Raw genomic sequence first — 26,069 nt, 5'->3', positions numbered from 1 at the left:
TTGCTCTGGAAATATTATTAACAAATATCTACAAAGCAACAACAAGTCTAACAGCAGATATTGATGAACAATAAATAAGAGCCTTAAAGTGATACTGACACTAGAAAACTACTGTTTTAAACTATGAATGTACATTAAAAGTTACCTATAGGTCATGCTGATTGTTTTTTGCTGAGAGATTTGTTTTTGTAAGTAATTGTTGGTTGAAGTTCCTAAACCTGACTGTTTTGACAACCTGATTGTCCCATCTTTGCCTGTCAGTTAAAGTTTCTAATGCTAACAGACTCCTGCTTCACAAATATGGCAGCCCCCTTATAGACGAGCACAGGGAGTCAGATAGGTAATGTAAAAGCATTGGGCAAAATTATAAAAAGCATTCAAAGTCAATTTTATAGTAGATGTAAAAAAAAGGTTAATTTTTCTGGTGTCAGTATCTCTTTAAGGGGATCAAAGCTTGTAGACATTGTAGTACTTTTCACAAACATTTTGGCTACAGAGTTTAAAAGCTGAAACAATACCTCCCACTAAGTTACATTAAACATTGCAATGTGAAGCCCACCTCATTTATTATGAGCCTGCTGGCCATTCTTAAGCGAGTTCTTGGGGGAAACTTGTTGGTAATCATTATTCGTAAGCCAGCTTCAGGAAACCGATACTTGGGAGGACTGGAGCATATGATCTCATCCACCATTACTACCGAGCTCCTGCTGTTATACTGCTGGTTTGCCTTTACTATTGATGGGAAAGACAAGGTTAAAATTGTCTAGAATAATTCATCCATAACCGGTAATGTGCAACTGCAATTAAGATACCAATATCTCACACCAAGGTTGTCAAATATGGGCCTTTCACCTGTTGTTGACCTACGAGTTACAGAGAGGAGAATTTATAACACAGGGATAAGGTTTACTCTTTTAACCAATATCAACTATAGTCGAACTTCTATTCATTAGCTGTACAGCAGATGACCAATTATAGCTCATTGCTAAGCGTTACTGCTACTATGGTTCAAAATCCTGTTTTGTAAATTCACTTCTCTCTTCAAAAAGCTAAATGCACAGGAAAAATAGCAGTAGTTTCACACAAGCTATGTACAAGAAGTAGATCATGGTGATCAAGTATTGCAAAGACACCAATGTTGCGCTTGTAAGTCATGTTGGGTCAACTGACTGATGCTTCAGGACTGTAGGTTCATTTTAACACGGGAAATCTAAATGCACTTTTTGAACATTCACAGCTAATTTAAGAAGTTTAATGAAACTTGTTGGAAATATGAGCTCACAGCTTTTAAGTATATTCATGTTTTGGTCCTGTGCAGATGTTATTGGTTCCACTATAAAGTGGAATGAGGGGCTCTCTCAGTAAAAAGTAAAAGTAGAGAATTGGGGAAGGGGAAAGATATAGTCGTATAACTACCAACAAATACGTTTCAATTCTGTTTTGTTCAACAATATACAGTTTTTCAGGCACAATAAACATTTTTAATAGAGTTCTACTAGAATAACTGATGTAAGGTTCTTACTCTCTTAGATATGGTTTTCCTAAAGAAACTAAACATATAGGCCAATAATTGTTTACCATCTCAAGTTAGCTCTATTTTAGATAAAAACACCCAAAAGCAGTGCCAAAACTGACTAATACCAACCCTTTATCCTAAAATAAGTGTGTTTCATGAAATTCTCTGTGACTATATGTTTTCACTTAGTTGCCCAATAAATATTGGTTCCAGAAGGCTTTAGGAACAGATGCATCAGAAGGACTGCACTATGAGTAGATTTGAAAACTGCATCTGTAGCCAACAATAGTGTGTTGTATAATCTATGCTGCAGACTAGGAGAAAAGATACATTAGTAATAAGGACACAAGCACAAACACACACATATTACCAAGCAGGAAATATTGTAGCAATAACCAGCACAAAGGGCTAAGCAGACAGGAAGCACAAAATGTGAGAATAATTAGTTATACAGAGCAAGCAATTTATAGCAGTGCCGCAGTATTCTGAGCAAGCACATCAGAATTGTAAGTGACATACAAGTGCATAAATGGTTAGTTTCATAAAGGACTGCCTTCCAGCTGTTGTAGAACTACAACTCCTATGATCACTCCACAACCGGAGGATGGCTGACAGCTGTAGTCCAACAGCAGCTAAAGGGACAGAACTGGTTTAGTATTTGAAGCCAGAAGTATGGTTTGGAGAGTATTACTCACAGTAAGTAGAAGGTAGTGAAATTATAGCCACTCTAAGCATGTAAGGAATATGAGAAATGAGCAGACTGAGGTTAGAGATGCACATTGAAAGAAACAAGAAATTATATAAAATATTATTAGTAGAGGGTCATAGAGACAGAGTTTATTTGCTTATTTATATAAAATTATTCTGGGTTCCTCTGAATTCGTGCACATTGATACCTGGTCTTTCCACCCAAACCCGAGCCCTTCCTTTCACCATTACTATTGATGGCATGACTATTAACCCGGTTAACTCAGCACGTTGCTTAGGGGTCATCTTTGACCAGTCTCTCTCCTTCTCTAATCATATTAATAATACTGCCAAAACCTGTCGTTTCTTCCTCTGCAATAAAGCCAAGATACGCCCATTTCTTTCGCAAACAACAGCCAAAACCCTAATCCATGCCCTTATCTTATCCCGTTTAAACTATTGCAATCTCATCCTAACTGGTCTTCCTGACTCCCATCTCTCTCCCCTCCAATCAATCTTAAACTCTGCTACCAGGATCCTTCTGCTCTCTCCTAAAAGGGAACCAGCTCAACTCCAACTAAAATCCTTAGCGTGGCTGGCTGCCTGTTAAGCAAAGGATAGCTACTAACATTCAAAGCCCTTCACTCCTCTGCTACTCACTACATTTCTTCTCTTGTTTCACTATACGTTCCTAGTCGTCTTCTCCGCTCTTCTCAGAGTCACCTTCTCTTCACACCATCCACATCCACAGCCATCTCTCGTCTCAAACCCTTCTATCTTGCTGCTCCTTACCTCTGTTATTCCATCCCTGAATTCCTCCGGAAGGAATCCTCTCTTAATCTCTTTAAGAAAAAACTAAGAGTCTACCTTTTGGACCACTAGAACTTTAGCCTAGTCCTGTCCCTACTGACTATGCCTTACCATGTGCACTTTTTTATCTCCAATTTGTACCTATATGTTAGCATCCCATCCACTTAGACTGTAAGCCCTACGGGGCAGGGACCTCCTTCCCACTATGTCTCTTACCACCTAGCACTTAAGCTCTTTGTCCTATGATTCTGTATATATTTATTATGTGATTTGTCTCCCCATGTATACTTTTATATATATTGTACTTTTATGCACTGTACAGCGCTGCGGCTCCTTAACAGTGCTTTACAAATAAAGTTATACATACATACATATACATACAAATCAATCACTGCTTGGATCAGTCATCACTCCCCTGTATATAGAGAACAAAGATGTCATTCATCTCCAAATTTCAATTAAAACCAGTTGGGTTCATGTAGGTGTGGCTTGTGTGTGCAAGAATATATTCTACTTTTTTCTTAAAGCTATATAGTTGAGTGCTGGGGTAACATGTATACTACACACACATACGCATTTTTGTAATTTATTTATAACTCCATGGGACGTCAGAGAACAAATTTCAGCATGTGAAAATATTTGTATTTATGTATTTTTATTGATTTTATCTAGTGCATTAATTACTTGTATATTTAATTCAAAATTGCTCTTAATGCTGTACTTGGATCATATATTTTCTTTTATACTTTTATGTACTAACATTATTGTACCAGCATTTTACATAATGCTTCACAGGAGAGAATAATAAGAACTTGAGTTTTCAGCTTAATGGATTTCATGAGCCTTCTAATATCACATGAACACCCTAAATTAGTAGCTACCTCCCAACATTTTGGTAAAAGTAAAAAGAGGGACAAAAAAATTTTTCCTGCATATAGCGCAGCAATTTTTTTTGACCACACGCCTTTCTGTGGCCACACCCCCTAATTACCATGTTTGTTTTACAAAATTTGGCAGGTTATGAAAGTTTGAAAATATTTCTCCTTATCTAAACTGTGTTTTTGTGTCTCAAAATTGTTACAAAGTATCTTATTTGCACCTATTAGCTGTTCTGGGCTCTCTGCTAAAAGCCTAATTAAGTGAGAAACTTTGTTTCTTTTTCTGGCTGTTCAGTGCAGAGAAAAGAGGGACTTTCCAGTACAAATGAGGGACTGCGGGTTGAGCTGTCAAAAGAGGGACTGTCCCTCCGAAAAAGGGACAGTTGGGAGGTATGTTAGTATACTCTACAGTACGGGCCAGGTGAGGTATATGCTGCCATGCCACTATGGTGGAGGCTGTGCAATGGACAGAATTTCGATAGGTGAGGTAAGGTACAGGAACCAGATGGCGATAAATGGACAAATGCTCCATTTACACATTTATAAACAAGGCCCTGATTAAAGGTTATTATTGGGTCTCCGGTCCACCATGATAACAGAAGTCTGTTGTTGCACATGTGTTTATCACCGAAGAACGAAAAGTTGGCACAAAATTTTGCCATTCTCCCGCTCCTTTTTCTGATTATTATTATCATATAATTATCATATAATTTACCCCAAGGTTTCTGTGACATGTGTAAAATTGATTGGCCTTCAACCTTGTGCCTAAATAAGGTCATGGAACTTTGTGACTTCTAAAATTCTTTTAATTTACAATGAGTGAGTGAGTGCATTTCCATAAAAAGTTGGCTCAGGCTAATAATTGTAATAGTTATGTGTGTTTTAGCTGTGACAGCAAATTAATGGGAATCAAAACCCCAAAATTTGGGCAAAAAAATGTGACATGAGTGATAGGTCACATTGATATTGCTTTGCAGAAAATAGTGGATTACTCACTGACATAAGATCTTGTGTGTTACAAGGCTCACTATGATGCAAATTGCGGTCAGTTTCTCCTTATGTATTAAAAATAACAACTTCCCTTTTTATATTTCTATTTATATTACTTCCATTGTGTTGAAATTGTTCTAATATGCTGTTTCTGCTATGAACACACAGGCTGTTGTTAGTGGCTGTTGTCAGCCTGGATATTTTTGCAGGCTGAGAGAAGCCGATCTGCTCAGTGCCCCTGCTCCATTGATTTGAATTTGATTAACCTGTGTGCGGTCACACTCTGACCTTAGCTTCAGCTGTGTGTGACTGGATTGAAATCAATGGAGGGTACTTTTACGGGGTACTTTTTCTTTATACTTTAATAACTACAACTGCAGAATGCAGTGCAGAGCTAAACTTCCACAAAATCAATATCAAATCAGTCAATCCAGCAACCTGAAATATAATCTCTTAAAAACCTTTATCTGTAATCTGCAGAATGTTTTAGCAACCCATGTACTTACTGGGCATACTTAAATCCTTAGCAGACATGAAAGAAAATATCCAGATATCAGAAAACAGATCTGACACCTATCCATTGTAAGTCAACAAAAAGCAGCTTGATACAATGAATATTGGATTGTTCTCCCATTTACAAATTTAGAAGTAAAAACAATTCATTTTTGTTTTTCAAAGCCAATCAATCCATTCTACTGCTATTTGGAGTAGCACACAGCCTGTCTCTCACAAGATAGATTCTTAATCTAATCCACGATTATAGCAGAAGGGTAATTATCCTAAAAGAAAACAATTAGGTCTGAAATTAGACTGAAAACACAACTATAATTCAATCTTTTCTATAACATTATGTGTACTTTAAAGCTGCACTGATATAAATGAATATCACTAAAAAAATCACATTAATACTTCAATCGAAATAATGAAAATGGAAGACATACAGCTTTTACAAGTTTTGAAAATGTCTCAAATGGTCATCTTATAACGAATATTATAAGAGATAATTTGTAATCATACTTAGTCATGTCAGTGCACATACTTTCTATATTTATGCTCTTGTGTATTGTAGTACACAAGAGCCATGGATCTCCTGTAAATATAAAATAACAAGTATCTCCAGGCAGCTGAATGTTGAGAGGGGTACTACTCAAGAAAGTATGCCTTGTCCGATCTCTGAATCCTGCTCATTAGTTTTTATGTGGCTCTGGTGAAATATATTTTATACAGCGCATTAAATGAACATGTGCTTCCATCCTGTCTGCTTAGCCTTACCTTTCCACAACAAGGGCACAGAAGGGTCGTCACAGACAAAGTCACTATACACATTACCATCTTGCAGCTCACTGCCAACTGGGCAGCCATTTCCTACATTCTTCTTAATGGTGAACAGACGCTGCATTTTCTCATTGTACCTGCCAAGTACAAGTAGGAAAAAATCAGGACAGGATACCCGTTAGAGTGTATGAAGACAAGGTACTAGTTTGTACTGGTGTAATGTTAATAACTGGTATTTACAGACATACTCCAATATGGATGCAGCTTAGCACTGTGATTGGTTGTCACAGATACGCCACCCCAGATGCATGTGATGTTAGGTGTAACTATAAGAGGTTAGACACTGTTTTTGAAGGTCAAGAGTGTCAGTGACCCTAACTCTTGATGAACGTTATATATTCAGTTAACCCTAGGGTTGCAGACTTTCGATTGAGCTAAAAGCCTGGTATCGGCAGTTTAAAAATGCAAATATTTCAGAAGCAGAAAATTAATGTAATTTGCAAAAGTGCACTTGCTGTGTTATTTCCTTGCAGATTTTCACTATCACTATCACTATCATCCAACTGGCTTTCTCAGTTCAGAATAACTTGTAAATAAGATCTTTTTTACAGGAATATATCCTCAGGAATGTTGCTCCAATCAGCATAATTTATTTTTCATAATCCACAAGGATGTCATGAAGTTAGGGGGCCGATTCACTAACTTCGAGTGAAGGATTCGAAGTAAAAAAACTTCGAATTTCGAAGTGTTTTTTGGGCTACTTCGACCATCGAATGGGCTACTTAGACCTTCGACTACGACTTCGACTTCGAATCGAAGGATTCGAACTAAAAATCGTTAGACTATTCGACCATTCGATAGTCGAAGTACTGTCTCTTTAAAAAAAACTTCGACCCCCTAGTTCGCCATCTAAAAGCTACCGAACTCAATGTTAGCCTACGGGAAAGGTCCCCATAGGCTTGGCTAACTTTTTTTGATCGAAGGATATTCCTTCGATCGTTGGATTTAAATCCTTCGAATCGTTCGATTCGAAGGAATAATCCTTCGATCGTACGATCGCACTATTTGTGCTAAATCCTTCGACCTCGATATTCGAAGTCGAAGGATTTCAATTCCCAGTCGAATATCGAGGGTTAATTAACCCTCGATATTCGACCCTTAGTGAATCAGCCCCTAGGTGTTGATTGTATTAGCATGATTGGAGCTTTGAAGTGTTATTAAACATGAAAGTATTTTAAAGTAATGAGAATATCGTGTAGTGTTGCCCTGCACTGGTAAAACGGATGTGTTTGCTTCAGAAACACTATTATAGTTTACATAAACAAGCTGCTGTGGAGCAATGGCGAAATTGAAAACAGATGGAGAACAAATAACACCATTATATTCTACAGAGCTTATCTGCTATCTGCTGTGTAACCTGAGCCTATTATCCTTTGCATGACTGCCCAGATTGCTACACAGCAGCTTATTTATATAAGAAACAAGTGTTTTTAAAGGAATTGTTCAGTGTAAAAATAAAAACTGGGTATACAGACAGACTGTGCAAAATAAAAAATGTTTCTAATATAATTATTTAGCCAAAAATGTAATGTATAAAGGCTGGAGTGATTTGACATATAACAAGTCAGTCAGAACACTACTTCCTGCTTTTCAGCTCTCTTGGTTTACACTGACTGGTTACCATGGCTACCAGGCAGTAGCCAATCGGAGACTTGAGGGGGGGCCACATGGGTCATATCTGTTGCTTTTGAATCTGCTGAGGGTCAATTACAAACTCAATGAACAGAAATGTCCCATGTGGCCCCCCTTCAAGTCGCTGACTAGCTCAGAGTTATAGAGCTGAAAAGCAGGAAGTTGGATTCTGGCTGTTTTATTAGACATCTGTTCACTCCAGCCTTTATATATTACAGTTTTGGCTAACTAACTATATTAGAAACATTTTTTATTTTGCACAGCCTATCTATTTACCCAGTTTTTATTTTCACACTGAACTATTCCTTTAAAGCAAACACAGCAGTTTTACCAGTGCAGGGCAACAATGCATTATATTTGTATTACTTTATTACTCAGCAAGTCCAGTTGTTTTTAGATTTACCTATACTAGATATACCATGACCTGGATGAATGAAAATCTTCATAGTCATACTTTAAAACACTTTTCTTTTTTGATGTTACTGTTCCTTTAAGGATGTCTCTGTCGCTCGCTACTGCTCTGGCAATATGAATAATGAGTATGAATAAGAAATGAACTGTTGTGTAATAATTCTCTTCTTATTATGAAATTGTCAAATGTTTTGCCGAGCTATTGCTTTTGCTGCTTTTTGTTCTTTTTGTTTATTCAAAAATGCCAATAAAAACAATTGGAAAAGAAAAAGAGTATGAATTATGTCTATCAAATTATCTATGGTTTTGAATTGGTATGCAACTATTCCACTATTTTTGGATTCGGCTGAATCACTTGTAAATGATTTGGCTGAATAATAAAATAAATTAGGGGGAAAAGGGGGAAAGAACCAAGCACGCAGCAAATGGTTAAGAAATGTTTCATATTTCTTGTTTGTGCAACAGAAAATCCCATAATGCCTGGGCACTTGGATTTGTATGAATCTGAATCTGAAAAGGCAGAATCTTGGCTGCATTCCGAACCAAATCCTGGATTCTGTGTATCCCTAGGTTTTGATACTGGTATAAATTAAATTGAAATATTACCTTTTTTCCCTAACTTACTTTTTGTCTACTTGAAATAGTTTGCACTAAAAAACAACAACCCTACTGAAAATATTACATTAGACAAAAAAATGCAGCTCCCCTTACTTCAGAATTTAACCATTTGTGCTCAGTTATTAACAACAGTCTGCCTAAGTAAGGCAACAAGCCTGGTCCACTGCTTTCATCTGTTGTTTCTATACACCAGATATAAATATATAGTACATTAAAGAAGAACAAAAGCCTCTCTCCTTCCTCAATCTCATGATCATGTGGTGATCTCTAACATTACAGCATTTTTTAAGGAGGTACACCTAGGGGCATATTTATTAACATTGGAGACAAACATCACCGGTGATGTTGCCCATAGTAGCCAGTAAGATTTTTGCTTTTGTTTTCTAACTTGTAGGTGACCGTTCAAATCTTATAGCTGATTGGATAGGGGCAACATCACCAGTGGAATTTATCATCAATGTTAATTATCATGCCCCTAAGAGAGGGGGAAGGAGGCTGTTGAAGGGCCTGCATATAGCTGCCTTAACATAGATATAGTAATTATTGATGGGTGAATTTATTCGGCAGGTGCAAATTCGCGGCGAATTTGCTCTGGAAATTTGCAAATTTTTCGGCGAAGCAAAACGGCACAAATTCGCCCATCACTAATAATAAAATATAAGCAGTTCTGAAACTGGGCAGAACTGCCATTTATATAGCCCCAAATCACACAGAGGTTAACAATGCTGATCTTCCTCCCTGGCTCCCAAAGTTCTTCAGCAGCTTATATGATGAGTAATCACTACTGCATAATATGATGTTTCCATCTGTTGAAAAATAAGTGTTAAAAGGCACAGGAAAATGTAAAGCCTTAATATATCACATTATCAAAAAAAATATTTAAGGCTTTATTTTTCCTCTAAACATGCTTCCTCCTTTCTAAGCAGTGGGCTTATTAAGACATTTGGCAATGTGTTCATGTGTTTTTGCTATGTGTAATAGCTGTACATTTACAAAAAAGAAAAAGAATCTGTAATATTATTTTTTAGTTGAAGAGAGAGCAAACATAATGATATTTTCTGTAAAGGAATATTAGTAACAATAAAATAGATAATAACTGGAAGGCACAAAAACTGTATCCGTTCGTTGAAATCAGTATCAGTGTTCAGGGACTTCCAATTGTCTGTATCACAAACTGGCCTTTTCAAATGCTATAAAATCCCCTAATAGCCATCCCTAAGCATCAGCAACAGATAATAATTCCATCTCCTGTCCACACAGGATCAGAAGTGGTTGATATAGCAAGTCATGCTGTGCAAGCAATAGTTTTTCCTAGGTGACAACCATCTATCTATGTTAACTGATCAAAAGCAAAGGTTCAGCTCTGCACCCTTTCTATTTCTCGCCAGTTATTATATAGTGTATTGAATGCAGAATCGCAGTTCCTTAGCATTTTGTCATGCTTTAATCCTTCCTAAACCCTGTTTTTCTTGGCTTTTATTAACCATTTTACAGCCAGAGGAAACAACACCATTTTGCTGGCAAGATGTATTTAGAATGCTGAATGGATTCTAATAAGAAAGTTCTTGGATAGAGTATGTTGCTGAACTCACAAAAGTGTATCACACTAGAAAATATCAGGCAACACACTCAATTAGTTATTCCAAGAACATTAGAATTAAAGGGTATTCCTTATTGTTTGCAATGGGATATTTAACAAGGGCAACAGACCCATTTCACTGCAGAATAATTTTGCGATCATGAAAACACAATAAAATCTGTTACACTGTTATATACACAGAGAAAAAAATAATACACTGTACAAACTGGCAGACCATCACAGCAAAACAAAGTATTGGCCATGCAATGCTGCCAGACCCCTCCTATGAGTGGACACTTTTCTTGCCCAAGGGCTCATTTACTAATGTGCTAGATGCATTAATACATGCAAAATTGCATTTGTAAAAAAACATTTTACTTGCACATACTTGCATATACCTGTCTTCCAGTAAAGACGTCTGGGCTACCCTTGTGTGGTGAACTTGGCTTAGTAAAGTAAATTACTCAGTTTTGGCCACATTGTTTTTATGCTGCCACAGAATAAACATAACAGAAATGCAGGTAATAAAGTTACATATTTAGTATTACTGATTACTTGAACTTGATACTACACCACAACCTGGGTCTTGACTAAGCCATAAATTAAGATAGACCAAGTTATCATTCCAAGCCTTGCATTCAAAGGACATATTAGTTCTGTGAAGCATAACCAAAGGAAACACATTTCCCAGTCACAGGGGCCCAGAATAATGTCTTAAATGTACGGTTCATTGTTCAGGAAAAGAATAAAGCAGAACAGAAAAAGGGACTTACTTCATGATAAGTATGTAAAAGAAATACATAACTACAAGTATAAGACTTTCCCACCTGTAAATAAAAAATACACCTGTTATAAGATGATAAGTGAAAGAAACTTGCCGTTTTGCATTTCAGGATTAAAGTGGTACTACCACGTTCCTATTCATGATAGGAACTGTATCAGTACTTCTATCACAGCTGCTGATACAACAATAAATTCTACAATCAGCTGTTTAAAGGAACAGTTCCGTGTAAAAATAAAAACTGGGTAAACTGCACAAACTATCTATTTACCCAGTTTTCATTTTCATACTAAACAATTCCTTTAAGAAATTGGGTAAAACGGCGGGTGGGATTATATAACTCCAAGACACCAGGGGCATGGACATTTGGGCAGCACTAGTATTCTTGGGCCACTAAATAAATCACTGCAGAGGGACTGATACAAGTTGACTCTGCAGGGTTTGGCATATCAATGGATTTTTTTTTTCAGAACAAAGTAAGCAAATAAAGTTATGGCTCTACAACCAGTAACTCTACAAATCTAACTATTCCATTGCTTAAATAACTTATATTAAACTTACCAAACTATGACTTCATCATATATGAACTAAAAAGAAAAAAAAATAAGATTTGCTTTAGTTTTATTTGGTAAAAAAGTGCCCTAAAAGCAGGACTCCATAATTTGGAGTCTAATCCAAGTGATAATATCTGACACAGCCCCTCTCTGAACTCATACACAAAATAGATATTACCAAAATATAGATTCACCTAAAATGGTCAGAACTTTCTAGTAATGTGACCAAGCATATGTATGGCTCCTTTATATCTGTCCATTTCAGCTGTAGGCTGAAGATTGGCCAATGTATGGCTGCCTTACAAAGCTAATCAGTATATGAAAGCTACTTTTCAGAGGTACTGTAGACACTTGGATTTGATGCTCTACTTGATTAATTTGCTCCCCCTAATTATAACATTCTGGCAAGTAATGGGGTAAATCATACTTACAACAATAAGTGCCACTATTGATAGAATGTAAAACACGGAATCTCTAAAGAGGGACCACCAGGTCAGGAGAACAACCTGCAAAGGTGAACACAAAGATGGCACAAGTCTCATCACACAATACTAAGTGCTGCATGTCCAATGTTGTCATATTCCAGCTATTTCCCTTAACATAACACACAGTGGTCTGGTAAAACATGCAAGATGAGATGCATGTGAGATGAATGAAAGTGATTTTAATACGTAGAGCCTTATGCTAAGGTAAGGTTTGAGAAGCTCCAACTTTTTGATGGTATTACTTTATAATTTAGTTTTACAATTTATTTTTTTTGGAGGGGTGATTTTTGATGACACTAATGGAGTGCTCTGCATTGCAATGATAATTTTTCTGCAAACATTCTCTGTGATGTGGATGTGAAAGAGGAAAAGATAATCTAAACATGGACATAGGTAGACAAGGTTCAAAAAAATATTAGATAACCAGATTGGACTAAATTATAAAAATTGATTACATTTTTTAAACTATATTTAGAACAATGTACATTACAATGTAGCTAGAACATTTACATGTGTAATGAAGGGGTAAGGTTTTAGCCTTTATACACCTGTACCTTTTACTATTGTGAGAGCACTTAAAAAAGGAGGAAGATTCCCCCAAAATGTTGTGTGCAGAGCTCAATAAACTTGAAATTAACACATTTTCTGTTTGTTAGTGGCATCTGCTTTTTTATTTATTTCATATGGTATATTAGTTGTGTCGTTCTGGGGGGCTGTGGAACAGGGGGGGCCGGACTGTTCTCTATAGAATTAAAATCCCCCGTAGTTGTGGGGGGTGGAGGCAGCTATGTGCGCCGGGCCCCTCTAAAGATTTTTTTGGTGCTCTCATTATGCTGCTGTATGTCTCCTGAGCAATGGAGTATTCAGATTAGAGCACCATTTAGAGTATTAAGGACTAGACACTGTGTTTGAATTTAACTCTTTCGTGTCAAGGGGTCTGATTACATCCCATATACAGAGGCTGAGACATCTGTAAGTGACAACTAGAGGTCCCATGACCAATCTTTGAACTAGCACCCATTATCACTGGATAATTTTTATAATATGTGTTGCTGAGGCTTGAGTGTTCAGTATTATCAGTCAATAAATTATAGAAAGCATTCAAGGAAATTTAAAAAAAACTGCTCACCTGTCCTGCAAACACTCCACACACACCAATTATACAGAGGATATTAAATACTGCTGAACCTACAATGGTTCCAACTCCAACATCACCGTGGGTGACAAATACACCTAAAATGACAGATATATATATATATGAGGAGAGAAAGTTAATACGGTGCCCTCCACAAATGGATAATATTAAAATATACACCTGGGGGGTTATTTACTAAACTCCGATTGCAAAAATCGCGAAAAATTTGTTTTTTAAATAAAATTGGACTTTTAAAAAATTACATTTTTTTTGGAATTTATTAAACCCTGAGGCTGAAAAAATCAGAATCAGGATCCGGCATCTCAGACCTGTCTAGGTTGCATATAAGTCAATGGGAGAAGTCCCAATGATTTTTTGATGTCCGCTGGGTTTAGTGCAATACCCAGAGTTTTCTAATGAAAATTCCAAAAAAAACGTGAAAAGCGGATGAAAAAATCCGGAAAAATCGTGAAAATCAGATTTTTTTTCTGCGAAGCAAATTTCGGGGAAAATTTAATAATAAATAAGCGTAAAAAACCACGAGCGTATTTGATCGGAGTTTGTAGACGAAAATATTGAGATTCATTTGGACTTTGATAAACAACCCCCTTGGTATCATGGTATAATGCTATATGTTAGGAGAAGTAAACCTTAAATATTGTGTAAAATTGCTCAGGATGCCTTTCTAAACACCTTCACAATTTACCATAATTATTTATTTTTTCAGTTGCAGAGGTATAAATTTTTATTAACTGCTGATGTAATAAATTTTGTAACAATAGCACCAGCTGCTCCTGTAACTGTTCAGTCAGAGAGATATACTTTTAGAAAGAAAACAGAGACGTGTTCTGATATTGCTCTGCTCAGAAGGAAATGGGAAAGGTGGGATTTTTGTGGATTCTGATCTCTTTCCTGAGCAGAGCAACATCAGAACACTTCTGAAGGTATATTAATTTGTATATTAATTTGACTGTACAGTCAGAAGGACTGACCAGCAGGTAGCCCCACTGGTACAAAATTAATTATATTGGCAGTTGATAAATCTACATGCTGGGGAAAGTCTCATAAAAAATATTTAGGGGCTAATTTACATCAAATTGCTGATGTCATCATCATCAAAGGTCCATACATATGGTGTGAAATACTAGTGATTAAGTGCAGCAAGCCAAACTTACCAATAACGGAGGCAAAAAGTTCTGGGGTAGAACTGCCAGCAGCCATAAATGTGGCACCTGCTACATCTTCACTTAAGTGCAGCTTCTGTAATAAAGAATTCAGTATTCAGAAAATTGGGATGGTCATACCACTAGGCACTACCTGCTGTATTTTCAGTTTGGACCTGATTATTTCCCCAGGTAGAAGAGGCTGCTGTTGTACAAGAAACTTAGCTCTGGTGCAACGTGACTGATAGTGGAATGAACATATGCTATTCAATTATGCATGCAGAAGCAGCTTCTGTTATGTCAAGATAAACAGTTAATATTCTGAATTGGCTCAGAATTCACATGGCAGATTTCATAATTATTCACTTTGGTATTTGCTGAAAGGTCTCTTTATTGCCGAAGAGCCAAGAAGCTTGGGCTTGCAAACTTTGGCAGAAAATAAATTGCTGGCACATTAGGACTTAGGTCAACAGTCAACAATGCTTGAAATAACTGCAGAGCAGATCCGTAAATGGCTGTACATTCTTCAAACCACTGTTTATTTTATATTGCAGATGTCATGCAGCAAGTGGCAAACTGTTTTACATCTTTGATTGGAGACCAGTAATGAAGTGCATGTGCATTGGGTTGTCTCCTCACACTACTCCAGTCAGATATAGTCAGTCAGATTCAGTAATAAATTAGGTAAATGCAGTAGCTGACTTGACTTACTGTTGCCACTGACCAACTCCACAGAGAGAATATGTCTCCACTTGCTGTCAAGCAAAGCTAATAAAGGCTTTTCCTCCCCACTAATTGTTGGTTAAAGGTGACTTATCATCAATTTTAAAGTAGAATTCAGTATTTGCTTTAATAGACAGTAAATAATTAGAGCATAGGCTACTATATTACTGTTGTACTGATGACAATGGTAAATGCTTGAGCATCCAATATGGCAGCTACTGCATATGTACAAATTCAGAGAAGTAATAATAACCCTACTAATAAGGTGTTCTGAATAGTATGGGAGGTTAGAGGCTGTAGAATCTGATGTTATCGTTCACAGGTATTAAAGGAGAAATAAAGCTTAACTAAAGAAGTAGGCTAGAAATGTTGTGCATTATGTTTTGTGCTTTTATACCAGGCCAAGGCAACCACAGCCCTTTAGCAGATCTGTACTTCAAAAGATGCCCAAGTAGCTCCCCATATTCTGTTCTGCTGATTCACTGCACATGCTCTGTGCTGCTGTCACTTACTGAGCTTAGGGACCAACTCAAAATATACAGTACACATAGAATATAAATGTCACAATAAAAGGCTGATTTGTAATTAATAGAAATAATTACTACATGGCAGCACAGAAACCAGTGCAACTAGCAACAGAATGTAATAATCAACCTTGTAGCATCAGACTATATTACAGGCCAACCTCATTTTCTGCTTGATAATTTGCTACGTCCCCTAAACTGCTCAAAGCCCACTGAGCATATGTGTGGTGCAGACACTTTCTAAGACGATGACCCCCTGTGACAAATTTGAAGTCCTGGATCATAGCTGCTATTGAGAAGCTGAAACTTTAGGCTGGTGCAATAAGTCAAGTATATAAAATAATACATTTTTAAACATTCATTTTTAGGGTTTAGTTATCCTTTAACAGCAGAACTGTAATGAACACAAGTATATACACACACACCCATACATTGCTTTGTTGTTAGTGGCAGGGAGCAGGGTGAATGAAATCCTTTTCTGCATAATGAACTCCACTCCTCCCATTTATTATGTCTGACAGCCCATAAAGCATAGGGAGGGAGAGGGCATATAATGATACAGATGGGAATTAGTATGCTATTCCACTGGTTAAACACAAAGCAACCCTGAGATAAGTTGGCATACTCCCATGTTTCATAAAAAAAAAAATACACCTGAGTTTAAGTCCTAAACCTGGCTTAAATTCAGGTGTATTTTTACCTTTGATATCCGTACCTCAAATGCACTAATCGCCATGCAGTAGTTACATGGATAACTGTGACAATAGATGTCTGATGTACTGTATATCCGACGTCCAATATATACCCAGTCTTTCATAATGCCACCGAGAGTCAGATTAGCGGCAACCTCACATTGCACTGAAATCTTCTCAATTTGATAAGCACTGTCCCACAAAGTCCTCTCATTCTCAAAGGCACTTCTTCCAATTAATTCACTGAGACACAACTCTACTGTCACATATTGGGATCTGCCTGGTGATTGTGCGGAACAAGTATGTCAAGCCATACATATGTTCACAGCTAACAGCAAGCAACAAAGGAAAATATTTGTGCTCCATATGAAGGCTAACAGAATGTGATAAAAATAACTGCATTCACCTTAAAAACACAAATAAAAGAAAATATGTTTATCGAAACCCTGGAGAAAAAAAAGGTTTGTGGTTTACAGGGGATCTTGGGGGGACAGAGTTCAGCAGAAGCTAAAGACCACATGCTAGGCATTACAAAGTATCCAGAGCACTGCTTAGCAGGGAAGAGCTCAAAGAGCTCACAATCTGCAGGTGTTTGGGGGAAGCGAGATTCAACCAACATATCTGCAGAAGGATCAGAAAATAATAATGCACTTCCCCAGCACTTCTCTTGTCATTAAATCCCCCGCTTTCTGCTCTGTGTCTGTTGTTGAAATCTGGGAGAAGTGCTTACAGCATACAAATTTACCGACCTGCAAACGAAACCATTTCTCTTGGGAAAGCAGCCGCTTCTGTCACCTACACTAGCTTTGAAATAAATTCAATATATTAGTTATGCTAAAGAGAAGCGCAGTCATTATTTTATAACATGTGCCATTTCATCTGTGCATAGCAGAAGATTGATTTCAGCTCTTTCAACAGGAGCTTGTCACTCAGCCATCATGCTATACAAGGTAACAAAAGCTGTTCTGTGTAGGTTTTATAATATGTTACATTTGCAGGTTCATTTTTCAAATTGTCCCAAATACATCATCCTGCGGTTTCATGTAATACATGGTCCCAAACCCCTGATTAAGAAGGGGATCACTTTGGGATATCTCAAACAAAGGTCAGGGGGAACGTACTGCTGTATTTTTGGTGCCATCATCTCTTCTTGTGCTTAAAGGCCATGTATTGTAATTTATACTATGTATTAACCTAGCGCCAATTTATCTACACTGTATCTATCTACTTGCCAGTTTGCTGAATATCTCTATAATATGTACATGTACCAATAAAATCATACCAAATGAGGTTTTGTTGTCGGATAGTCCTGACCGATATATCTACTATCTATCTACTATAGCTGTTTCATCAATCAGGCAGGTTTTAAAACTAGTAGTGTATGGCAGATGAAGAAGTACAAGGTTTCACAATGAACATTTTTAAACGTCTAAGATTGGGATAATGTTGTCGGAACAATTGTAAATTTTGTGATTGTTCTCACCCCATCATTGTAAATATAAGTAGATGATTTTATCGCATTTTGCTAAAATATGTCATATCACATGATGAAATCTGCCAGTATATGTGCACCCTATCATATTCATACAAGATTTAATTTGTTTCACAGCTCCGGGCTTAGTGGCTAAAAAATTATTTCTCACAAAAAGGATTCCTGAATCCCCAGCCTCAAATCAGTCAAATAGCGTGGTGTCTGGAAGAGAGGTCGGCACCTCTCCAATATACATAGAGACGAAAAATCCACCAGACACTCAACAGCAAGTGAAGCAGGGCAGACCCCTGCGTGTTTATTCAAGTCTTGTGATGTCATCACAAGACTTGAATAAACACGCAGGGGTCTGCCCCGCTTCACTTGCTGTTGAGTGTCTGGTGAATTTTTGTCTCTAGAAAATTATTTCAACATTTGATCAAGGTGAATTAATTAGCAATAAAGTAGTTGGGATGATGCAGCTTCTTCATTCTTAGAGTTTAGTGTCAGCAGCATATTGAAGGGTGTCAATGTATCGTCCACCAATCCAAATCCTCTTCCATCAATCTATCTTCTTTTATTTTATATTCAGCATAGAGTCTGAATGAGCATGGCATGGCAATAGTGTACAGTTTTGTCTTAACTCCGTGCCAATCTGGAACCAGTTTCTCCATTTTCATTCGTCATTACTGTGGCTTTTTGCCCATTTGTAGAGGTTGCTCATGCAATATCATACACAAGATCTTCAAGCACATCCATTTTCTTGAGCAATTTCTATAATTTTACATTTACATACACAACTAAAGGCTTTTCTCTAGTCAATAAAGCACAGGTTGTCATCCTACTTGTATGGTATGTGGCTTTTCTTAACTATTCAGCGAACATCATCTCTTGTTCTTTGAACTGAATGCAGCAACTGTCAAACTATACTTGACAAATATTAGAAAAGTTGCATGATATTTATAGTCATAACATATGGCTATTTAGAGACACAAACTGATAATTCAGAACCATATAAACACAAATATATTTTAAGTGAACCATTAATTATTAAAAGCACGTTGGCTTTTTGTGCTTGTCTGTGACCTACTAAGCTTGTGGTTTAGATGACATAACAGCCGGAGTAACAGAGGTTGCTTTTCCTTGCTCGTCTCTACATTAGAAAAGTGGAGCAAATATTAAAACATTCCTGGCTGTAATCATTCCAGAAATGTCACATTAGCAGGGAAGGCTAGTGTCTTGAGATTTAAATAATGCAGTAAAAATTACCACTGAATTCAGTACTGAAATTCAAGTTACATAAACTAGTGGTACTTAATCTACCCCTCACGCTGAGCTACGGTATTAATTATGCACTAGAAGTAACAATGTTGTGCTTTGCCTGTGTGAGCATTATTGATACAGTTAGAATTTTAGTGAAGCACGAATGTTCCACCCTTTACAAGATATGAAAAAAATGAAGAAAAGATTAACAGCAATTGAGCTAATCTTGCATAGCCATATACAGGCAGTCCCCGAGTTACAAGCATCCGATTTACATACAATTCGTACTTACAAACAGAGGCTATTACAGCAATGTACCGTACTATGCTTTGCTTGGCATTTATTAGCATTTATCTTGCAAACCACCCACACAAACCCCTCTCAAATAAGTGATTATCATGTACAGGTATGGGACCTGTTATCCAGAATGTTTGGGACCCAGGGTTTTCCAGATAAGGGATATTTCCATTATTTGAATCTCTACTAAAAAATCATTTAAACATTAATTAAAGGAAACATATAGGAAAAGTGACCCCCCCCCCAATCTTATAGGCAATAATGAATTAAATATGGTACTGGTTTTACTATGGGATAAAAACTAATATTATTTTTTAAAAATGGCCTATTTATTAGAACTCCCCATATATCTGCTACTGTTCTAGTTTGTGTTTCAAATTAGGGGTGGGCATGTCCTAATGGTCACTGCCAGAAGCACAGTGGGAGGGGGGTAGCCAATCACAGCCTGTAGGCAGGCTTCAGTTTCCTATCAAGTCAGCCTAGCTCTCTTGCTAGTTACAATGACAGATTTAGAAGCAGAAGTCCGTCCCTCCCTCTCTTAATAGGTGCAGTCCTTTGCCCATGTGCTGATGGGGATAAATGGGGCAGGCAGAAGTCTGTGTCTAGCCCATTCCCACCCAAGCTTTGCTGTTGGATTAAGCCACAAATGTCAGGTGGCGACTCAGGAAATTATTTTTTATGAAGTTTTTTTTATATATAAGCATTCAATTATACACATTATATTGCCTTGTTTATATTACAATGAAGGTTGCTAAAATAATGTTTTCAGAAAAAGGATCAGTAGGTGAGCTGCATAAAAGTAAAATAAATGGATTAAATCTAGTTAGAAAGGGAAAGAAACCCACTTATATCTGTGGATGTTCCTCTTTATGGTGGATGTTCCTCATATGGTGCAATAAATGCGCCTAACCTCGTATCAACCAAAATATATTGACTTGTGTTTTTTAAGAGTGTTTGTCTTGCACCCTCTAGTGACCAGTCTGTAACTGGAAATTAAATCTGCAATTTAATGCATCAAGATGTTTGACATACAGCCATGACAAATTCAGTTAAACATAACTTGGCTTGTCTTTTATTTAATAGAAACTTTGGAATTTGGAAACAAAGGGGCTCATTCACTAAATAAGTGCAAAATGTGTATGTAATCCATATGTTCAATACATATACCCATATATTTCACAGCACTGTTAGTGATTTATAAATAAATGTTAATAATAATAATAATAATAATAATAATAATAATAATAATTGATAAGTGTGCATTAGAATCTTTAATTTACTACGGTGAACTGTACAATGTAGCACTGCTAGCGATTTAGAAATAAATGTTAATAATAATAATAATAATAATTGATAAGTATGCATTAGAACCTTTAATTTACTACGGTGAACTGTACAATGTACCCCAACAAGCATTATGAAGGTGCATCCTTTAAAGAAGAGTTAAACACCCCACAAACAAAAGTCCCCATCCACTGCCCTCTGACTTTTCTTCAGATCATTCAACTGCCTGTGCACCTGCAAGCTCTTTGTTGGTGAACTGATCTAAAGAAAACCTGAAGATACAAAAGATCTTGCATGTGAACTCTGTTCCACTACTCTGCATCTATAGGACAGCGTTACAAACAGGGACACTTTTATTTGTAATAAAAATCACAGCAAGGGGGACCGGAGGAGTTAATGGGGGCTTATGTTTGTTGAGGGGGCGGGGTTAATGCTCCTTTAACCCAAATATTATCCAACTAGCATCAGAGTGGATAATTTAAAGCAGAAAACTTCACTCCACTACTCATTCTGTGGCTACACATGATGGGGCGTCTGATAAACATAAGGTTTCTCCGTGCCCCAGCTAAGATCACCCATATCATTCCTTAGATACAGTGGTCATTAATACAGTGCCCTACTGACCTTTGACTACTAAATCTTACTGTCAAGTGCCTTAGTATGCTTAAATATCAAAAGAAATCTCAACATGTTAACTAGTTAATGCCCCTCCGAACGCCACTTCCAAGTCCCTCTGCTTTACAGAAAATCATTGTACCACCAACTATGAAACATTGTACCACCAACTATGAAACATTGTACCACCAACTATGAAACATTGTACCACTAACTATGAAACATTGTACCACCAAATATATAACATTGTACCACCAACTATGAAACATTGTACCACTAACTATGAAACATTGTACAACCAACTATGAAACATTGTACCACCAACTATGAAACATTGTACCACTAACTATGAAACATTGTACCACCAACTATGAAACATTGTACCACCAACTATGAAACATTGTACCACTAACTATGAAACATTGTACCACCAACTATGAAACATTGTACCAATAACTATGAAACATTGTACCTCCAACTATGAAACATTGTACCACCAACTATGAAACATTGTACCACCAACTATGAAACATTGTACCACCAACTATGAAACATTGTACCACCAACTATGAAACATTGTACCACCAACTATGAAACATTGTACCACCAACTATGAAACATTGTACCACCAACTATGAAACATTGTACCACCAACTATGAAACATTGTACCACCAAGTATGAAACATTGTACCACCAACTATGAAACATTGTACCACCAACTATGAAACATTGTACCACCAACTATGAAAAGCAGAGGAACAGACTCCATCATTTCACAATGGAACAAGATATGGGTGGGGTTACATTTCTGGTTAATCTTAAAGGGGATTCGGAACTGGCTTTCATGGTTTCCTGTAGAATTAGGTATGTTGTTTATTTACAAACCATTACATTTATATATATTTCTGGAAGACCAGTTAATACAACTCTTCAATATACTAATACTTTATACTAATATAGTATACTATATACTAATATTTTATCATGTTTAATGTTATTTGTCAATTGATTTGTTTTACTTATGGCTTTCTCTGTCAGGTCTCATTTATTACAACATGTGCACCTGAAGCTTATGCCCACTTTGTGATCCTTACTGCTCCCCCAGTGATCGGCTATCAGGGCTAAGGAGCCCTACTACCACACTCATCCCAACTCCATACATGTGTGTCATGACACCTTGCCGCGAGAAGACATGGGCTTAGGGCAGGAGTCACACAACAAAACTCCTTTAGGGAATGCAGCTCTTTATTGTAGCAGGGCAATGTCAATATCACAATGTGCTTTCAGTCCTACTCACAGAGTCACCGTAACACTCTTCATAGCACTGACTCTAACACTTAAAATGTAACCTTAAGTTTAGTGTAGGGTTAAGCGTTAGTATTAGTGAGGATGGTAAAGTTAGGGTGATTGAAGATGGAGGAAGGAGCATAGTGGACAGACAGACAGCAGAGGGAGCAGAGAGGTATCCGGACAAACTAGGGAAGAAAGTGGAATATTAAAGATCACATTGGAGGTATGAGTGTCACATAAGGGGAAGCAGCTTGAACAGGTATGGGGACACACAGGAGGGGGGATGTGGGTGGAGGGCACAGGGCATGCACTGAATGCTGACCTATTTATGTATTGCTATAGGTATTAGCTATGGTCAGATCCATGCAATGTGTTCTGGGTGCTCTAACCGCAATTAGCATGCTATTGGTAACTTAAGAACAAGATGCAAAGTGGGAGTATGCCAGCACTGCATGCTGTCTGAGAAAGATTTAAAAGCAAGAGTTATGGTTAACACTAAGTAGAGCTTACAACTGTGTGAAGACCAGTTTCCTAAACTGGGTTAGCTCCCTCTGGATTTAATATGCAAATGTGACACCTCCAAGCATGATAAACTCTGAGTTATGGTATGATTAAAAACATGTGAAATGGAATTCCCGGTTACGGGCATATATCAGATGTTGACTCAGCTATTCTTAACTAAATTGGCACTCCACTGTACCAATGGGACCAAAACAGAGATTTGCATTCACTTCAACATAGATCGGGTAGTTCAAAACACCCCATTGGTTGAGAATAGCATCAGTCTGTGTAATTATCCCTATACAAGGGCATATATAAGCTGCCGACAGACCGAGTCGGTAGCTTATTGGCCCGTGTGTGGGGCCCTCCGACAGGCTTCCCTGATCGATATCTGGATGAAAGTCAGCCAGATGTCGATCGGGCAGGGTTAAAAATCCTGTCGGATGGCGGCCGCATCTGTTCATTGATGCAGTCTCTCGATCCGACCGCCGGTATAGCTTCCATTATGAGGGCCCACAATTGGATCAGCCCGATAGCTCCCTCCTCTATGTGGGCATATTTGGGAGAGATCTGCTTGTTTGGAGATATCGCAAATGAGTGGATCTCTATGTGTATGGCCACCTTAAGTGATTTATGGGATTCCACTGGTCCTCATGGTTATCCAGTCACTGGCCCCAGGAGTGAATGTGTGGAGTAAACCATTTTGGAGACTGAATTTGGATAAAGTTGGCCATACACAGGCAGATAAAAGCTGCCATATCTGACCCATTAGTTTTCCAAACAGCTTGCCCGACTAATATCTAGCTAAAATTCGGAAAGCATTGGACCACCACAAGGTTGCCGCCTTGTTACCTACAATTAGGGTTTACCACCATTTCTGGAAAAAAATACCAGCCTTCCTATATTCTTGCCGTTTTTTCCTATTAATAACATTGGCATCAAGCATCATTTTTTACTGGCCAGGTGGCAACCCTACCTGCAATTCAGAGATCAACTTCTGTTAGCTAAGCTACATGGCCTACTTCTAAATGCTTTCCCAAGCACTGCCTTGAGAGGGAATATTAACCCTATCTCGACTAGGCACCCCCTTGCAGCCTATATCATGCACCTTAAATGCATACTTCCCTGGACATTTTTATGCTAGACAGATGTGTTTTCCAATCACACACACACACACACACACACACACACACACACACACACACACACACACACACACACACACACACACACACACACACACACACACACACACACACACACACACACACACACACACACACACACACATACTGTATATATCTGTATGAGCAACAAACAACAAAGTTCAAACAGTTCAGAACAAGTATCACATAACAAGTATTGTAGAAATGTCTGCCTTGTGTAGGTCAGTGAGCAATAACCTGTTGAATGGAGGACTGCAGAGAACAGAGCCACATACCTCACAGATTTTCTCTAATGATGGTACAAAGAAGTCATCGCAGACAATAGCCAGGGCATAAAACATGTACAGAGCCTGCAATCAAAAGAAACCATGTTATCAGTAATGTTCATAATGAGTTAGGATCTTAGCACAGGATTCCACAATAACTATCCAAGTGCACGTCTTTTATAGGTACTCACCTGCTGGCAATGACTCACAAGGCAGTGGCACAGTGTGATTCAACATGAGAAAATGAGGGCTATACATTCTGTTTAAGTCTATTTTACTTCCAGACACCTGAGGTGAAGCTTCTGACACAGAGAACACTGCTCTCAAAATTACATTATAAGGACTCTGGGGATATATATCAAGATGCAGGCTATTCGCACAAGAGATGGTTAGAAAAAGTATTTTTTTGTGTCAAGGACATATAGTATTAAAACAGAATATTTACACCCTTGAATATCCAATGTATGAAGCAAAGGGGCTGTTTTCAACACAAGCTATTCAGTGGCCATGTTTCAATTATTCAGTTTATTATTTTTTTATTAATGAAACTAGTAAACTACACTTTGCCAAAACGGAGTTGGGCATAAAATACCTGAGTGCTGATAATGACTTGACAGATAACCGCGATGCCTTCCTGAACAACAATGTAGGCTATAGAAAGAATAACAGTTTCTAACAGCCTGATGCAGCCTGAAGGGAAGCCACAGAGAAGCATTTGTATCTGTTATATATCGCTCACGTTCAATACAGTGAGCTCCAGTGGAATAATTATTACTTTGCTGACTTCTGCCTTCCTCTTTACAGATAATTGCATGCAGCATGTGTATGATTAATCAATTAAATTAAACCCCCATGAACTCATTCCAAGTTCATTTGCATCAGGAATTGTATTGTATGTGTTACAGAATTGTAGGTTTGATTTGCCAACATTTTGAAAACAAATTAATAATGCCAATTGATTTTAAAGGGAATGCATACACTATTTAAAGGGGATACTGTTGTCAGTGGATCCAATGTATTAGTTTTCATGTAGTGATGGCACAATGTGTGGCAAAATCTTAATCACAGTTTGGGGGTAATCTATTAAAGTCCTAATGCCAAAACTCGAAAAATTCTATTTTTTTACTATAAAATCCAAATTTTTATTTAAAAAAAAAAAAAAATTCAAAATGCATTATACCCCAAGGATGGAAAAAGTCTGAATCCAAAAATCCAGCATCTCAGACCTACTGAGGTTGTATAAGTCAATGGAAGAGGTCCCTATCCTATTTGGAATTTTCTATGGTCTGTGCTGGAATTAGGCCAAAAAACCGACTATTTTGGGAAAAATTCAGAAAAATGGAGCGATTCGGAAAAAAAACTTCAAAAAAATCGAGTGATTCGGGTTTTCGCTCCATTTTGCCGA

The 26,069-nt window shown here is 37.5% G+C and overlaps 1 protein-coding gene across 2 annotated transcripts in view; it reads right to left on the bottom strand.

Annotated features, from left to right (window-relative positions):
- LOC108698722 (sodium/potassium/calcium exchanger 4) overlaps window positions 1-26,069 on the bottom strand; it is a 79,917-nt gene that overhangs the window by 15,862 nt on the left and 37,986 nt on the right. Inside the window, exons 4-11 of one of the 2 annotated variants that reach the window (XM_018230435.2) lie at window positions 24,674-24,748; window positions 14,587-14,671; window positions 13,406-13,509; window positions 12,223-12,297; window positions 11,799-11,824; window positions 11,230-11,283; window positions 6,154-6,293; window positions 560-732 (exon numbers count right to left, since the gene is read on the bottom strand). In XM_018230435.2, the coding sequence (XP_018085924.1) occupies window positions 560-732; window positions 6,154-6,293; window positions 11,230-11,283; window positions 11,799-11,824; window positions 12,223-12,297; window positions 13,406-13,509; window positions 14,587-14,671; window positions 24,674-24,748 (732 nt within the window). The remainder of the gene's footprint in view (window positions 1-559; window positions 733-6,153; window positions 6,294-11,229; window positions 11,284-11,798; window positions 11,825-12,222; window positions 12,298-13,405; window positions 13,510-14,586; window positions 14,672-24,673; window positions 24,749-26,069) is intronic. The other variant, XM_041573018.1, reaches the window with a different exon arrangement.

Source organism: Xenopus laevis, chromosome 8L, assembly GCF_017654675.1.
Source record: "Xenopus laevis strain J_2021 chromosome 8L, Xenopus_laevis_v10.1, whole genome shotgun sequence".
NCBI lineage: Eukaryota > Metazoa > Chordata > Amphibia > Anura > Pipidae > Xenopus > Xenopus laevis.
The sequence above is the reverse complement of the archived record's forward strand: the minus strand, read 5'-3'. Positions and strand labels throughout refer to the sequence as shown.